Source organism: Anas platyrhynchos, chromosome 1, assembly GCF_047663525.1.
Source record: "Anas platyrhynchos isolate ZD024472 breed Pekin duck chromosome 1, IASCAAS_PekinDuck_T2T, whole genome shotgun sequence".
NCBI lineage: Eukaryota > Metazoa > Chordata > Aves > Anseriformes > Anatidae > Anas > Anas platyrhynchos.
Genome location: NC_092587.1, coordinates 45,316,634 through 45,335,974, shown reverse-complemented (window position 1 = coordinate 45,335,974; position 19,341 = coordinate 45,316,634). Strand labels below are relative to the sequence as shown.

The 19,341-nt window shown below is 37.9% G+C and overlaps 1 protein-coding gene across 7 annotated transcripts in view; it reads right to left on the bottom strand.

Moving 5' to 3' along the window:
* ANKS1B (ankyrin repeat and sterile alpha motif domain containing 1B) overlaps positions 1-19,341 on the bottom strand; it is a 439,567-nt gene that overhangs the window by 262,026 nt on the left and 158,200 nt on the right. For all 7 annotated transcript variants that reach the window (XM_038180703.2, XM_038180699.2, XM_038180684.2 and 4 more), the window contains one exon: positions 7,014-7,194. In XM_038180703.2, coding sequence (XP_038036631.1) covers positions 7,014-7,194 — 181 coding nt within the window. The remainder of the gene's footprint in view (positions 1-7,013; positions 7,195-19,341) is intronic.

Here is a 19,341-nt window from a genome sequence, read left to right as displayed (position 1 = left end):
TCATGTATGCAACAAACTCAAAAGGAACAAAATATAGAGAAAGCGCTACAGATTTTTAGAACAATTAGTTTGTTATCATCTAAACTGAATGAATAGGTTGCTGCTGGAAAACAAACAAACAAACAAACAAAAACAGATTAAGAGTAACAACCAAAATGCAAATTTGCTCTAAACTTTTCACCTAGCAGACATGTCTTAAGATCAAAAATACTCTCAATAGATATTGATAATCAACTTTAAAATTCCAATTATGTTTGAATTAAGTTGTGTGAGACTTGTAGATTTTATTTTTAACTGCTTCTGTTTCATACTAAAATTTAAAAATCACAATCATATAGTTGAGTTACACACACAGGCAGTAAGAAAGAGAAACAGAAATTGTCTTTCTCTTATGGACTTAGGATAAGAGAAAACAAATAAAAGCTTTACCTGACTGGTTGGTATACACTACAGAAATACTGGTAAACCTTTGTTTATTATTATTATCATTATTATTATTATTATTATTATTATTATTTTCTTAACTGCAACTCACTATGTATGCTCAAAGGACTAAAAATTATTATTTTTAAAGGCACTTTTTTGCCAGTTCCTTCCATTCTAATCATCTCATATGATGAGATGGTGGGGGTTGGCCTGTTCTCCCACGTGCCTGGTGACAGGACGAGGGGGAATGGGCTAAAGTTACGCCAGGGGAGTTTTAGGTTAGATGTTAGGAAGAATTTCTTTACTGAAAGGGTTGTGAGGCACTGGAACGGGCTGCCCAGGGAGGTGGTGGAGTCACCATCCCTGGAAGTCTTCAAAAGACGTTTAGATGTAGAGCTTAGGGATATGGTTTAGTGGGGACTGTTAGTGTTAGGTTAGAGGTTGGACTCGATGATCTTGAGGTCTCTTCCAACCTAGAAATTCTGTGATTCTGTGATATAGGCCTCAGAAATACAGATGTTGAACAGAAAACTTTCTCTAAGATAGAAACATTCTGGAAGGGAGAAGAAGAAGCTCCAAATGAGCTCTTTAAAACTTTTTTCTATAGGTTTACTGTTGCAATAGTCAATGTTCTTATTTTATAGTATGATGATCCACTGCTACGTTTCTGTTCTGTCATCTTACAAAGAAAAGGGGATGTGTACAACTCAATGCTATGTAACAGATTTTTAATAGTGCAAATAGACATGTAGCCAAGCAAGCATACATTACTTTATGATTTTACTTTAAGGGAAAAACAGAGTCAAAGAAGTGACCTGAAACTACCTGTAAGCTAGTTAGTGTTCATAGGGATCCTGAGGGAATTATTCCCCTATTTTAAGACAGTCTCTAAGAAATTCTCACTGCCAGCATCATCATAGCATTGCTCTGTTTCCTACCTCCCTGCTTGCCAGATTGAGGCCCAAGTACTTAGGTTTCCACAATTAGTAACTGCTTTCCACTTATTATATGGGTTTTGTTTCCCTTATTGTCAACATTTAATTGCTAATTAGCCCTATTCAGAGAAAGCAAACATGGGCGAAAGGAATAAATCCTCTAAAGAATAGTCATTTGAAAAAAGTCAGGTACACATTGCTCCGTGCATGCTTATCCACATGGGGTCAGATGGTTCGGAAGTTGATTTGAATAGAGATAAGCTGTTCATGTCGCTTCTTATTTTATTAAGACATCCAATGCTATTTCTGACAGCAGGACTTAGAGGTCCCATCTACAGGGTGTTTTTTTTTTTTGTTTTGTTGTTGTTTTTTTTTTTTTTTCCTTCAATATGTCTTCTTGAAATTCTTTTATTTTCATATTAGTTTAGTACCAACTTAGCAATCAGAATATCCACACAGTTAGTGATATAGAAGACAGTATGTTTGGAAAGCAGCTTCAAACTAACATCTGCTAAGAGGGTTTAGTCTAGATAATTCATTTAAGCCTGAGATGAAACTGAAAGATAACACTGTATTGTAATTACTGAAGAGCTCAGTAACACAATCATGAAGTTAGATTGGAAAAATATAACTTTCTCCAGCAAGATTATTTTGAAGTTCAGGTGGGATGGAATTTAAATCAGTTAGAATTGTATCTAACTTTTCATGCAATCGCTAGTACAAAAGATCAGTTTCTTGCAAAAAGAAATATTGTTTTCAGATGGAACCACAAGAGCCACTTTTATTTACAGCTTTCCAGGTACCACTGCCATCAGATTTTTGGACATTATACACTCTGTTGAACACATTCTTTATAACACTGAGCTATAATTGCAATGAACTTTGTGAAGTAAGTTATTATGAATCTGGTTGACGAATAAATGTTTACAGTATGAATTAACCCTACACTTCTCTATTCCTGTGAAACAGACTGTATCTTTGCCTTGGATAACCATGCAAAGAAGATGCTGGAATTAGAAGCAGCAAAAAGAAGGGCAACATAAGGAGACTGTAACAGCCCACATATGCTGGACAGCTGTAGGGGGACATAAAAGAAATGGTTTGAGACAGTACCAAGTACAATTCCCAGTAGCAGTTCCTGGAATAGCTCTATTGCTTCATATTAATTGCACTCAGTTGAACTTGGTTAAAAATTGACAGGGAGAAAAGGCATAACCTTAAAGATGAAGGCTCAAATTAACTTGGTTTGAAGAACATCTTAGCAGATTTTGGTGTATCATACTGTTGTAAGCAAAAACATGATGAAGAAAATGAAAAAATACAGAGAAAAGAGGCCTTAAATTTGACCATCTCAGGCATTTCATCTGGAGTTGTTTCTTTGTTTGTTTGAGATGCTCCCTACCTAGAAGTGTCCATATGTAGAAGAGGAGAATGCTTTATTTATCAGCATTTGTTGACTATGTTTATTTTATTACATGGCAATATTCTCCCCTTTCCCTGTCACTGGAATACCATGAGGTTTAGGGATTGTCAACAGACAAAGACACTTAAAATACCCCTCTAGCAATGAAAGATATTTTTTCTTTGCATTCCCTTCATTTTGTATTTCACTTCTTGTAATCCCAAAAGTACTTATAATTGAAGAAACAATGCTTGAAGAGTCTATATAGATATCACAGTTTGATCTTATTAAATCAGATCATAATAAATGAGATGAGTAGAAATCTAGCATTGATAAATATGTGACCTAGTTTAAATAGTAGTCACATAAAGGATCATTCCTCCAGCACAATAAAGTTTGACTGCATTTAGGAATGAAATATAGCCAGTAATTTTAAACCAGTCCTCTGAACCAAGTTTCTAATACTTTTGTTTCTTTGCAACATATCTAAATAACAACAGTATTAAGCTGACTATCGTGATTCTACTGAAAAAGAAAGAACCACAAGATTATGTTTAAGTGTAGGGCTGTTTTTGCTTTATAAATATCAGGCTTGTGAGACAGGACAATTTGATCGGAAATTTACTTTAAAGAAAGATCTGAAGGTACTTCTGAAGGAACCTAAGGTGTGACTCAAATAATATGTTTTCCTTATAGAACAAAAAAAATCACAGTCTACATATCAAAGACTGAATTCTTGAATTGTACACTTTGGATTGTTCTAAGGAGCAATGTGGACTTCTTAAATGAATGAAGTGATGTTAATACTAGCCAGAAAACAAGATGTAAAAAGAATAAGAATTGCATTAGGGTACAACAGTGGAGACAGACTTTGTAACTAAGAAATAAACTCAGTAAAGACCTCTAGGTACTACAATAAGATGAGGGAAAAAACTGTATGCTCTTTTGCAGATGAACGGTATGTAGAATTTACTGAAAACGTAGAGATTTTCATGAACTGAAAACACATATTGCAATGAGATTACAGACAACTGCTTACATTTTTGCTGCATACATGAACTTTGTAGACTATTTTCTGATCTGAAATGGAACACAAATATATGCAGAACTGTCTTTTCAATTTCACAACACAATTACATTAGCTCCATGAAGATGTAGGAAAGTTAATATGAGTTGGAGAAAGATCCTTTATTCTCACTGATTAAGCAGAAATGAAAAGCAGAGTGGCAACTTCAGCTGCAAGTGTTGATTGCACCAAGCTGATATTACCAAGATATCCATGATTTTGCCATCTTTGATCTTTAAGACTTAGAGTTTCAAAAGAGCTTTGGGGATGCTCTATAATAAAGCATAGAGCTATGAAATTAGTCTCCCTGAAAGCCCTTACTGCCCTCTTCTGGAGTAAACGATCTTGCACATCTAGTGGTCCACTTTTTTTGAAAGTTATGTGAGGACCATCTCACTAATAAAAATCATCACCTGGTCTTCCATCTTTCATTTGTGTTGTCATACAAAATGCCTGCCAAACATGTATTTAGATGATCAAGAAAATGATTAGCATCTCACCATGACAGAGGTACATGCGGTAATAACTTCCTCATGCAATGGAATGGACTCACTTTTACTACAGAAATTTTAATGGTAGTAGCTGATATTTGCATTTACTGACTTTCAACTTGAGGTGAAATGCAACACTATAAAATCATGATCATTCACTCTGAATTCTAGAATGCTTCTATAAGGTCAATCTTCTAGCTACAAATAGAGTTGTAAAAACATGTATATATATACCATGCCAAAGCTGCATTCAAAGTCTGCCTTGTACATACTGGAGTAAGAAAGTTTCTGTCTACTTGCTGTGGGTTCTTCCACCCACTAAAAACGTTCAAAACAAATAACAGATTTTTCACCCTTACAATTTAATTGCAGTCAACCTGATACTAAGGTATCTTCTGCCATTCATGCAGGCAACATACATATAGGCATTTTTGTTTAAACTGCTGTTGACAAAGTCATCTGACCCACAGCTAAAGCACATAATTACCATCATATATGGACTGTTCTCCAGCTAATTAATCAGAAAATGTTGCAATATGCCATCAGTAGGGTAATATAATGCTGTTGTTGTAGAGTTCAGTGTTTTTCTACTTGAAAGAAATAATCTCCTTGAATACCAGGATCCCTATTTCAACTCAGGGGATACAGGGAATAGTAAGCATTGAGTAAAACTGTCATCCCCAAATCTAAAATGGAATTTTCTCTGGTTCACCAAAAGGTACAAGAGATTGATTCCTCTTTGTCAGTAAACTATTGAGGTAAAGGTAAAATGCTGAAGATTTAAGAATTAGACAGAATTGTTATTTTGTTGTATTCATCTCCTGCACTCATCCTGAAGGAAACATAAAGAGCCTTGAAAATGAGTAGGGAAATACTAAAGCCTTATTTAGATGGCAGTTCCTGATTTAGAAATTCTGCAACAAGCATTTTGATTGTTTCAAGGAAGGCAACAGAACACTAGTAGCTGCAGTTACTATGAAAACGGCTTCCTTCTGTATGTTTTTCTTTTGTGTTCAGGCAGAAGAACCTTGAACTCAGTAAGTATGATAAAATATATTTTTTCCTTTTACTGATGTTTTTTAAAAAATCCCAAGACACATAGATGCCTAAGAATATAATGTAATAGGAAACACTCAAATGCACACAAATTCTCAATTATTGAACTAAATAATTTTTTTCAAGATGCATATCTTCCTAGAATTTTCAGGACAAGTTGGCAATTCAGAGGATTATAATCAAGACACATGAATTTTAATTCTATAATCAATGAATCAATGTAATTCTATAATCAAGACACAGGAATTGTAATCGTCACAGTAGATCTGGAAAAGGAACAAGGAACTGTTCTGTGAAACAGTAACTAGTTAAAAAGAGCAGTAGAGAACACTGCTTCTGCTACTCCTTGCAAAGCATTATAATTCAAGGTTTGGCTTTTAATAGTCCAAGTGAGAGACAAACCTCAGCAACTTTTCTAAGAGAGACAGTACTGTTCTTTCTGGATTTTGCTATTCTCATTACAAGTTAGCATCCTTTGTCTTGTGCAGAAATCGAGCATCATCTATTTTGATTAAGGAATCAAAATAACCTCAATGATGAGCAAAATAAAGCCTTGGTCTTTTCATTTCACAGACTAAGACTGTGTCTAATCTCCTATTTTTTAAATAATTTTAGGTTATAAACTACCTCAGAATGGAGGATCGCACTTTTACTATAATATTTCATTTACTGATGGTAAATTAATGATTTATTTATGGTAAATTGTACTCTTGAAAAGCTTAGAAAAGATGGCCAGAACTTCAGTCATTTTCCCTTTGTTATTTTTTCTTAGCTTTTCAGAGACAGAAAAGGAAATTTAGCTTCCACTCAATCCATAAATCAAATCATCCATAATAGAAAAGTACAGTTCTAATGAGCATAAGATTACAGTTCCAGTTTCAGATCATATGAAATGCGGTGATTACAAGTTACTGAACACAATCCATTGTAGATATAACCAAACATGACAAAATGAAAGCAAATCCAGAAATTGTGAAGAAATTAAACAGAATTTTGCAACAGCAGAAATCTGGAGAAGTTCTTTGTGACTCCCATGAAATTTCGTTCAGTTTTCTTAATTTTGTTTTTAAGCATCAGGATGTATTTAGTACCATTCAACTACCTGAAATAAAATTGTAATTACTAAAGAAAATTTACAGCAGAAACAGAACCCCCCGACTGAAAGAACCAAATGACCCCAGATACCATTCAAATTAATTATTTCCAGTTAGGCTTGAAAAGTTTTGCTATAACCATGAAATTAGGCACATTCTTTTATACGAATTAAAATTATGAATGCTTTCTGGACGTTTTAACTCTTTCTTCATAACAAAGTTCATTCTTGTCTTATTTCAAGACAGTTCTTTAACGATAAAGTTTTGTTTTCCTTTAACTATTAAATTTATTTTTATGATCATTTTAAAGCACTAAGTTCTACAGATTTTCAGAATTTTCAAATTTTCAGAATTTTCAAAATATTTTAATATTATAGGTCATGTTAAATGAGACCCCTTAGTAGGGGGTCTCATTAAAAATTCAGGAATAATTATGTATATTTATAATAAATGTATTTCACTACTGAAGACAACAGCAGTTCCAGCATAAGCCCACAGAACTAGTTTTATTGTTGATAGGCAAAGTAAGCTTTCTTTCGATACCTGTAAGTTCTCTCTCTTCAACGCTGTCTTCCAGAGATCCAAAGGAATAATTAGGTGGACTGATTGCAGGTGTAGAAATAAAACTTGTACAGGCAATGGATGAGTTGATTTCAAAGTAGTCATGGCTGTGATTCGTTCGGTGAAATTCCAGAGAAGATACTATTGATGTGCGCTGCTTGGGCTATAAGAAAAAGAAGTTTGGAGTAAAAAATATAGACTTATTCATGTATATTTTTTATCACTTGACATTTAGTAAACTTACTTAGGTTTCTGTCTTTTTACTGCTTTTATTTGGCCCAAAAGGTTATACTAGTAAAAACATTTTCATACAAGCTGTAGTGAATTAGAGATAATTTCTTTCAAAATTTGTATTAATCTTTATTAGGAAAAAAAAAAAAGTGTATTAAGTCTAATCAATTTAATTCAAAATAAGGCTTCACAACCTCATATGTAACTGGTATCATCTTTTGCTACAAAAGCAGCTCTGCACCAGCTGCATTGCTGGATACATCTTGAAAAACAATTAGATTACTTATGCCTGTATAAAGAAATGTATAAAATAATACCAAGCACTCATTACTCAAAAGCAACCCTCTACTGCTTATCCAATTTTTGAAGGGCTACCTTAATGTCAGCTAAAAAAAAAAAAAAAAAAAAAAAAAAAAAAAAAAAAAGAAGGAATTTTTTTTTAATAAGTTTTCATGGAATGCATCTATACTAGTTTCTATCAAGCATGTACTTCTGAAGTAAACTAAACTTCTGGATTGATCCCACTCAATGGAGTATACTTTGCACTGCAGAGCAGCCTCAGAGCATTGGTAACTCATTAGTAACTTTTGGGTGGACCTACACCATAAGTACATTCCAGGATTGTATAATTCCAGGTCCTTATGTCTTTTCAATAATAAGACTATGCTAAAGCTAGTCCAAAGTAAAACCCATGACATCTATATCATTTGAATATCAGGTCAACAACAACTTTTTCACTCCACAGATCTGTTCCTATTGCACCGCACTTCTTATTAATATAGACATCACCATAGTGCTCTCAGTCATAGACTATAAGCCACAGACCACTAATGGTTTGCAACATCATGATAAGTAGTTTGTTGCTAACCTGCAGCACTGACATGGCTCCACACACTAAATAGCCTTGATGCTCCTTGCTGCTTTAGGTGCAATGACCTGAAACATTAAATGGCTTCTCCAAAATAGAGGAGGTCCTGCATCCTGGGGTACAGTTGTCTGTACACTTTACCCTGCATGACAGGGAAAAATATCTTGTGAACTGCTGCCCAAGATAACTAAAACTGCAAATAAATTAATAGAGAAAGAGAATAAATGTTGCCTTGTTGCAGTATGTTAAACTTAGCAGGACCAAATATTTGTAAAGGTCAAGAATTTGCTACTTACTGGTGTCAAGACTAAATTATTGTCCCGGGAGCAATAAGATCTTCCCTAGACCATGAAGCTGTTCACCATTCCTTACTTAGAACTACCTATTAAAATACAATCTATCCCAGTGGAGTAATTTTCAATTTTGTTTGTGGTCTATTTCATTTTTAGGTTATGAGAGCTGCAATGTTTGTGTTACAAATACAGAACTAGACTGCTTTCACTAAAAATGTACACTTTCTATTGGAATGTCTGACAAAAAAAAAAATAAAAAAAAAAATTAATAGACTTGGGTTTTGATAACACTGATTGTTTTTTAAAGTTGTGTTGGGCACCATAGGAATTAACTGTGTCCTGTTCAGACTGATAAAAATTGTGAAGGGTAAATTTGGGCATTCATCGTGAACTCATCTATGGTCTATTAAGGGAATTTACTTTTATTAATAATTAAAGATAGCTTTTTGCTTTGAAAAGCCGATTCCTAGGGCCAGTAATTTCATGGGAGAGTTCAGTGAACAAGGCCAGCTTCCAACATCAAACAGTCTGGTTAAAAGTCATTGTTTGGGACCTATGCCAAAATAAGTCTCTTATCAGGCCAAAAATACTCACATGTATTAATTAAACCTAAACTGCACACTTGCTAGACAACAAATTCATCAATGACTTAATTATTTCTAAAAGCAAAAAATATCTCTGGTAATTTAGAAAAATGTTGCTGGCCCTTTTCCAAGCAATGTGTCTTTGTGCTTTTGCAGGAATTCAACTTCTGAGCTGAAAGACACTTCGAGCAACATGATGTGCAGGATCCTGGTTACTCTTAAACTGAGACAGTTCCTATCCAAAAGGGCAGCTGGGATGGTCTGGCTTAAACCTCCCAAGCAGGTACATAAACAATTTCTCTGGCCTTTGTCCAGTCAGGTTTCTAACCACTGCCTCAACTGTGTGACCCTTTCTTAGAGTCAGAATGACAGCACCTGATGCATCATATAGCCCTCTGCTAATTTATGGATGATCAGGTGTTTCACTACTCCTCACTGTACTATTGCAAGCTACTGTCACATTAAAGAGTCTGACAAAAACACCTGGAGAAGTATCTGGAGAAAAAAAATATTCTGAAGTTTGTTTTACAGACCAGATTAGTATGCATATGCTCCTAACTTCAAAAAACCATGTCCATCAATAAGTAGTTATGATTTTCTCTGGATACATGGGTTAGTGATTTTAAAATACGTCTACAGTGATTTTCAAAAGATAATTATAGAAGCTGAAATATGCTTTCTATTTCTTCGTGCTATCATGCGACCATCTGTTGATCTGGTTGACACAAAATACTTCCTATATTATTTTGGGCTTTGACATTATTATTATTAATTCAACATATCTCAGTTTAATATGTCTTTCCAATGTAAGGGTTCTGAACATAACCTCAGGCAGGCTCTAGCATGCTGCAGCATAACACTTCTGATTTACTGTTTGGAGTTAACAAGGTTCATCTGCCAACATGTGCCAATAATTTCTCTACATAATTACTGAGGCATCTTACATCTGAGCTTTTGTAGCTAACTAGAGAAGGCTTTTGCTCCTTTGCTGGGTTGTGTAAAATGTTTTGTTGTTAAAGTATGCTAATGGTTCATTAATATATTCTAAATATATCTGGGAGCACAAATTCATCAAGTGCAAAGTTAAGTCACAGAAGAACACTGAAAATATCAGATAGGCAAGCAGGGATGATATTCTGCTATTGAGGGCTAACAGTTTCTCTTTATGATACATATAATGGCACATGCATCTCTTTCATTTTCTTCTTTGGGGTGTTTGAGTAAGTGTGTTTCAGTGAGGAACATGGTTCAATTAAGCACAGATTCTGTGTAAAGAACTTCTCTTCTCTGAGTGAATTAACCTCAAAAAAATTGTTGCTTATAACTTCTATTTGTGCCTGTGTATATGTGTGTAGTTGATAAGCCATAGAGACACAGTAAAATAATTTATGTTGATTGCATCCCTCTGTTTCTCATTCTCTAAACTACAGTTCACACCTTTTTTTCTACAGTTAAGATTAAATTCAGCTACAGATTTAGATAACTAAATTTATAACATAGCTATTTACATGTACACTAGGTAACTAAGCTCCCATTACAGTCAATTGAGATATACTCAATACAATCATAGAATCATTAAGGTTGGAAAAGACCTCCAAGATCATCTGGTCCAACCACCCCCTACCACCACTAAACCATGTCCCTAAGCACTATGTCCAACCTTTCCTTAAACACCCCCAGGGATGGTGACACCACCACTTCCCTGGGTAACCCATTCCAATGCCTGACTGCTCTTTCTGAGACAAAATTTCTCTTAATTTCCAACCTAAACCTCCTGTGGCACAACTTGAGGCCATTCCCTCTAGTCCTATCACTAGTTATCTGCAAGAAGAGGCTGACCCCCAGCTCCCCACACCTTCCTTTCAGGTAGTTGTAAAGAGCAATAAGGTCTCCCCAAGCCTCCTCTTCTCCACATTAAACAACCGCAGTTCCCTCTGCTGCTCCTCATAGGACTTGTGTTCCAGGCCCTTCACCAGCTTCGTAGCCCATCTCTGGACATGTTCCAGGGCCTCAATTTCCTCACAGGCAGAGCCAGCAGCGGTGGTGGCTGGACATTTAAATCAGGAGTTGCTGCCATTTCACAGCCACAGGTGATTGGTTCTGAGGCAGTCGCGTTCTGCAGTGGAGCAGGGGATCATGGCGGGCAGGCACTTTTCTGCATCAATCATTAGAGCCCAGAGAACAATTCACTTCACCCCAGTCAACTTGATTTTAATTCGCTTGCCTTAACACAGGCATCTAGCATCACTGGATATTCTTTTGGGCATCCCACCTGGGCCTCCAGCAGCCATCCAGAAGACTGCAGGTCTCCCCGACTTTCCATATTATATCTGACAGGCTCCATATGCAAGTGAAAGACAACTTCATGACATCTCAAATGACATTAGATGCCTATTTTTGGGCAACTGCATTGAATCCTACATTTCTCCGGAGCATTACGGCAGACTAGACATCCAAATCAAACAGAGATTTTTATGTACAGAGATGAAAACACAGCTGTTTTAGTCCCATGTTGAATTCCACCTCTAGCGCACATGTAGACACACTTGACACCTTATTTCATTTGTTAGAGTATGGAGCCTAATTCCAGTCTTACTAGCAGAACCTATAGCCAGTAATAAATTTACTGGAGTCTTGCACCTTGGCTTCCTGGATTGCGTCTGCCAAAGACACTCACAGATTACATTTACCAAGATCTGTCAAGATAGGTCCTGAATCACTCTAAAAAGATTATTTACTATGTAGAACACCATAATGTCCAAGAAATGTAGTTGGGGTAAAAATTTTAGAACAGTGGAAATTGTATAAACACAAAATTCTGTCCCAAAGAGAATGCTTCCTTCACTCTTTGTACCAAAGTCAGCTTTGTCAGTCATCACATCTGCTTCATGCTACTGAGGTCTGTATGCACTTAGATAAGCCTTGTGAATCTGTAGCATACTCATGACTTAGCTTTACACCCATATGTATGCTACATAACCACATACAGATTTGTTCTTAAGTAGTTTTCTTTATTCATTACATTCACATATTTAATTTACTTTTTATGCGTAAATTTCTTTAATGACTGATTTTGCTTACTTTGAAATGTTTCTTGGTGACTATTATTTCAATTTTCCTAACACAGACCTAGAAAATCCTAGATCAGTCTAAAACTTAACAAATCATCCTAACAAAGAAACTCATCATCAGGGCAAAAACAAAAATATATCATTAAAAATATTTGAAGATATTGCAACAACAAGATTTAACCAACTTTCAAATCAAGTCTAATAAGAATATTTTCATGCTAAGTCAGCAGTGAATATGTATCAATGAAAGATACCACTTAGAACACCACAAAACAGGAAAGGCATCAAAGTACACTTATTGAATTGCCTTTCTACTAAAATGTACAAGGAAGACATTACTTAACTGCTCCAATGAAAGGAAGCTACATGCAAATTCTATATGCTAGCATGACTTGTAAGTAGTACTTTGAGCATGCAAAGAATCACTCAATATTTCTCACAACATCCAGGAAAGGGAGTTTCACTCCAATTAAATATGTGTATTTCCAATTCCTTTTCCAATTAAACATAAAAATATTTCTCCAACTTTGAAGTACTTTGCAATACAAGCTTGTGACTCCACCTTCTCTTATCTGGAATTTGTGTACAGAGCTACGTCACAGTCTTCACAGAATTAATTTTCACAACACTTCTCTGCACTATGGCAGTTATTAGACCCATTTTACAGATGCCAAACAGGGGTAAAGAACTCTCCCAAGTGACAGATGTGTGACTCATTCAATCGCTGAGAAACAAAAGGTCGTGAGAAATTCTGCAGTGTTCCTGCTAAATTCCAGCTGCCCTACATAATGTCCTACCTGGGGCAGAGTGGCTGGAAAACTGTGCAGAGGATAAGTATCTGGGGGTGTGATTGATGCTCACCTGAATGTGAGCCAGCAGTGTGCCCAGGTGGCCAAGAAAGCCAATGGCATCCTGGCTTGTGTCAGGAATAGTGTAGCCAGCAGGAGCAGGGAGGTGAACTGTACTCTGTATAGATCTGTACTCTGCTCTGGTGAGACCATACCTCAAGTACTGTGTTCAGTTTTGGGCCCCTCATAACAATATGGACATTGAAGCCTTGGAGTGTGTCCAGAGAGGGGCTAAAAAGTTGGTGAACAGCCTGGAACACGAGTTCCCATGAGGAGCAGCAGAGGGAACTGCAGTTGTTTAGTGTGGAGAAGAGGAGGCTCAGGGGAGACTTTATTGCTCTCTACAACTACCTGAAAAGAAGGTGTGGGGAGCTGGGTGTCAACCTCTTCTCACAGATAACTAGTGACAAGACTAGAGGGAATGGCCTCAGATTGTGCCACGGGAGGTATTGCAACCAGTTGCCGAGGCGATCGGTTCTGTGGCAGACGCGCTCTGCAGCAGAGCGGGGGACCAAGACAGGCAGGGCTTTTTTTTCCAGCATTGAAGCTACTCGTGACAGTCGAGGGAGCCGGGAGCCGCCGGGGCTCGGCAGCCCTCGCAAGGGCCCTGAGGAGGCATGTGCGGAGCCAGCAGCGCCCCCTCTCTGGCTGTACAGAGGCAACCCCTAGGGAGCTCGAGCGACCAGGACAGGCAAACGGTGTGGGTTGGCTCAGTCAGGGCAGGACGCTGCAGTTAGCGTGGCAGTGTGTGCAGTTAGCGCAAGTGGTGGGGGCTCCCTCACCGCTCTTTTCCAACAGTCTTTCCCAATGGTGGCTGTAACCTGCTTGTGAAGAACCCGGTATGCACCAGGCAGAAAAACATGGCCTCCGCATCTCTTGCGGCCTCTTCAGCCACAGTCACCCAGACAGAGGTCTTGGGGAAACATGTAGCCATCCAGGTCTTGGGCAGCAGGTGTGCCTGAGTCTTCTGTCGGTGTCCGACAGCAGCAGCGGTGGCTATGCCTGTGGGAGGTGTGCCCAGGTAGAAGAATTGCTCAGCCTGGTGGTGGAGCTTCAGAAAGAGTTGGGTAGGCTAAGGAGCATCAGGGAGTCAGAGAGGGAAATTGACTGGTGGAAGCGTACTCTACCCTCTCTGATACAGACTCACAAGCCACAACACAAATAACAAAGGTTCATCTATCCCACCAGGTAGCTGGTACACAGAAGTCAGAAGTTCCGCCATCCCGCCAGGCAGTAGGAGGGGACCTAGGCCAACAGGGGGAATGGAAGCAGGTTGCTGCTCAGGGTGGTAGGCGAGCCCTCTCCCTGTCCACCTCATCTTCCCATCTACCCTTATATATCAGGTATGAGGTTCTAGAACACAACAGTCAAAACAACGATGCAGATGAAAGCCCATCCCAACTGGAAGGGGTGCCTAAAGCAAAGCAATCTACCCCCCACATCACTGCATCTTCTGTCAAGAAATAAAGAAGGCTTATTGTAATGTGGGAACTCCCTTCTGAAAGGGACAGAGGGCCCAATATGCCATCCAGACCCAACCCACAGGCAAATCTGCTGCCTGCCTGGAGCTCGGGTAAGAGACATTGCCAGGAAAGTCACTCGCCATGTACAGCCCACCGACTACTACCCACTACTGTTTTTTCGGGCTGGTAATGACAAAGGAGCAAGGAGAAGTCTGAGAGTGATCAAAAGGGATTTAGGGATTTGGGGCAACTGGTTAAAGGATCAAGGGCACAGGTTGTGTTTGCCTCTGTCCTTCTGATAGGAGGGATGTTGACAAGCAGACTTGGCACATCAATATGTGGCTTCAAGACTGGTGCAACGAGCAGAACTTTGGGTTTGTTGATCACAGGAAGGTCTACACAACACCAGGCCTGCTGGCGCCAGATGGGATACACCTCTCTCAGAAGGTGCTGTGTACAATGAGGTGCATTTGAAGTGCTTCTACACAAACACTTGCAGTATGAGAAATAAACTGGGGTTCATTCCATTATGCTTAGAGCGCTGGCTGATGTCATTGCGGGACCTCTCTCAATTATTTTTCAATGGTCTTGGAAATCTGGAGAGGTCCCAGTAGACTGGAAGCTGGCAAATGTTGTTCCAATTTTCAAGAAGGGTAAGAAAAAAGACCCTGGCACAACAGGCCTGTCAGTCACACATCAGTGCCTAGTAAAATTATGGAGAAGATTATCCTTGAAGTTATTAAAGTGCACCTTGGGGACAATGCAGCCATTGGTCCCAGCCAACATGGGTTCACAAGGGGTAGGTTCTGTTTGACTAACTTGATTTTCTTTTATGATAAGATCACCCATTTAGTCGATCAAGGGAAACCAGCTGATGTGATCTTTTTGGATTTCAGTAAAACTTTTGACACAGTTTCCCATAGGATTCTACTGGACAAAAGGTCCAGCATACAGCTAAAAAAAAAAACATCATACAATGGGTAAGCACTTGGCTGACAGGCAGGGCTCAAAAGGTTGTGGTAAATGGGATTGCATCAGGCTGGCGGACAGTCACTCAGTTTTGATCTGCAGAAATCAGCAGGCCTGATTAATTCTCATCAGTAAAGGATGATGACAAAAGTTACTTGGCTTACAGGATCCGAACTAAGATCATAGAATATCTGGAGTTGGAAGAGACCTTAAAGCCCATCTAGTTCCAACGCCCCTGCCACAGGCAGTGATGCCACCCACTAGATCACGTTGCCCAGGGTCTCATCCCACCTGTTCTTGAACACCTCCAGGGATGGGGCATACACAGCTTCTCTGGGCAACCTGTTCCAGTGCCTTACCACCCTCTGAGTGATGACCTTCCTTCTAACACTCGATCTAAATCTCCCCTCTTTTAGTTTAAAACCATTCCCTCATGTCCTGTCATTGTTTGCCTGAGCAAAAAGTTTCTCTCCAATTTCTTTTATAAATCCCCTTTAAGTGAAAAGGTGCCATGAAGTCTCCCAGGAGCCTTCTCCTCTTCAGGCTGAACATCCCCATCTCTCTCATCCTTTCTTCATAGGACAGCTGCTCTAGCCCTCTGACCAACTTCACAGCCCTTCTCTGGACTCATTCTAACAGATCAACATCCTTCTTGCGCTGGGGGCCTTAGACCTGGATGCAGCACTTCAAGTGTGGCCTCACAAGGGCAGAGCAGAGGGGGACATTCATTTCCCTCGATCTGCTGGCCACTCCTCTGTTGATACAGCCCAGGATTCAGTTGGCCTTCTGGGCTGCAAATGCACACTGCTGGCTCATGTCAAGCTCTTTGTCCACCAGAACCCCCAAGTCCTCTTCTGAGCTACTCAGTGAGTTCTCCCAGTCTGTACTCATGTCTGGGATTGCCCCGACCCAGGTGCAGCACCTTGCACTTGGACTTGCTGAACCTCATTAGGTTCACATGGGCCAACGTCGGCTAGCTTGTCCAGGTCCCTTTCGATGGCATGCCTTCCTTCGGTTGTATTGACTGCACCACTCAGCTGTAAACTTGCTGACAGTACACTCGATCCCTTTGTCTATGTTGTTAATAAAGATACTCAACAGCCCTTGTCCCAAGACAGACTCCTAAAGGACACCATCCATCACCAATGATCAAGTAGCTTTGAAATTGCAAAATCTGGAGATTCTGATGGATCTGGATTTGATTAATCTATGTCGCCTAAAAGTGACGGAATGCACTGAACTGCTACTGTACTCCTGAATCAATTATTCTGTCAAGCCTCAACATACTATGTTAAACAAGCTGAAGATGCATTGTCTTTTTAACAAAGTAATCTAGTCTTCTGTTACTTCATTTCATATAATCTTAAATTACAAGTACAACTACAATTAAAAATAAAATATAGGCATTTTCAACACCCATCTTGACATTCTTGTTTTTATTTCTCAACAACTTAATTTAGTTTAAGAGCAGAAGGCAGAAATTACACAGTGGCTGGAACATATATATCCTAAGCAGCCACAACAGGGAGCTTACAAGATCATGAGAATTTAGAAAAACACACACACAGATATAAAAATAAAATGGTTTCACTGTAGGTGTTTTTTTTTTCTTGCCTTTTTTTTTTTTTTAACTGTAAATCCCTTACTAATAGTATAACACATTTTAAAACTAAGTTAATTTTTAATGGCACTCTGAAAGTACTAGAAAATTGTTTGTTTTTCTGTTTAGGGAAAGACACCTCTTCCATCCAACATGAGCAGAAAGTGCACACTTCTTCACAACAGTCTCCATGACCTAACAGAACAGTTTGATCATCTCACCATCTGTGACACATTCAAGGCACATACACAGCTCTTTTCTCTGTGGCTAGAAAGTCATGCAATGTGACTAGGTACCATATATGCACAGTGTTTTCTGTTCCTGTGTTTCTGTTCTCTGTGAGTGTTTTACTAGCTCCTCCTTTAGATGTCTTCCACTGGAGTACATTACTGAAAATCAGGAGATTGCTGCTGCCTTCCATCTTACCTCTTGTCTTAAATGACAAACGAGACTGGGAATGAATAAGGGGAAGATTGGTTCTTCTCCTAGTTTCCTTTTCCCTTGGCTTTTACTTTCCATATAATTTCAACCATATCACAGTTGTGGGTTGTGAGGTGTAGTAGTTTTAACACAAAACAATAACACTTTTGCAGTGGTTTCCCTCTCTGACTAAAATCTGAAGATACTCCATTATTCCTATCCTAGAAAACATTGCTTTAAATGAGCTCCAAATTGTGAAAAATAATTTTGATAAATAAGAACGATGCATTGTTCCTCATTTATATAAATTTCTAGCTTTTAAAGATAAGAAAATGTTATCTTAAGTGAAACACCTGGAAAATGGATGCTGTAAGGCCCCTTTCTTAAAAATAAATAAATAATTAAATTAATTAATTAAAAAAAAAATAAAAAGGAAAGAAACGAAAGAAAAGCTGTTTTCAGCTGTTAGCAATATCCCATTTTGAGCCACAGATTATGAAAATTACTTATATCATTAATTGCATATTATAAATTTTGAAGGGTCTAGGTGATAGCTGTTTTTTAAGTTGCATGCTACAGATAGCATGCATGTGTGAAAGTGTGCTGCATTTTCTGATGATGATAAAAGATTATTCAGTAAGGTGCTCAAAACTGCCCCGTACTACACATAAACAAAGGAAAATGCTATGAATCTGGTGGCTACCCATTATGGCACTGTAGATATGGCTTCAAACTTCATAATTTCGAATGTATTACCGTCTCCAAACATATATATAGTAGGGCAGGGCAACTGGTATGGATTAGTTCACGCTCTTGCTATTAAAACTATTAAAATTTCAGAGAAGGGTCTTCAAAAAAATGTTCAAAAAAAATCTGCTTCCTTGGAATGGACCTTGCCCCATTAAAATTCCAAATTAGGCCCAACAATGGACGATTTTGAAGAGATGAAATTGTACAGCTCCATAACTGTATAAAGACTGTGTTAAGAATTCAACATATAGGATAGATGACTACCTTCCAGAGCTCAGAGACATTCTCTGACACTGCTTAATTCACTAGTTTCAAAGTACATACCTACCATTCAGTATCCAATCTTTATGCTCAGTATTTCGCCAGCTTGGACTGTTACAAATTCAGATATGAAAAATTTTCTATTGTTCTGTATCATTTATGTTTATATTAAACCAGGAAACTCAGCCAAGAGAAGTTCTCCAGATAAACGACCAATTTCACCAAGAAAATGAAGTAATATTTTTAAAGCATAACACTCCTTAAAATAAAGAGCATTTTCCTGTGTTAAGTTAGTCTTGAGCTTCAGTACATTGTTGAACTGTGATTTAATACACTCACACATACTGCTTGCTATTTTCATTAGTACTGTGTCTTGGGTAGATGTATTTGTATTTTCATATTATCTCAGCTTTAATTAAAATAGTCCAAATAGAATTATGTTTTATAGTTACGTGACAAAGGGGATATTTTGCAATGAATCTCTTTAATAATATTTTGGCTAAAGTTGTTATTAAGTGATCACAAAATATCCATTATCCTCTAAGGAAATTTTTTGAAAATATCCTCCTCTGGAGCTGTTAAATGTCTTCTACCCATTAATTGTGCAGCAATACAGAAAAATTAAAATATAAAAATAAAAAATCCATCCTGTAAGGCAACTCTAACCATATTCTCTTTTATATTTGGTACTCAGTATTCTGAAATAACAGAATTTTATCATGCCTGTCCTATTTTCAGTAATGCATATATGAATTACTAATCACATCTTAATGGCACTGACAGTATATCTTTTCCGTCTTTGTTTTCTTTTTTAGGACTGCTTAGGAGCTTTATTTATCTATTTGCTTCTTTGTTTATTCATTTCAACATCATTAGAATGAGAAGATATCAAATTGTTTGCAGTGGATTTGCATAGACACTTTAAAGGTTTATAAACAAAAGCATATTTAGA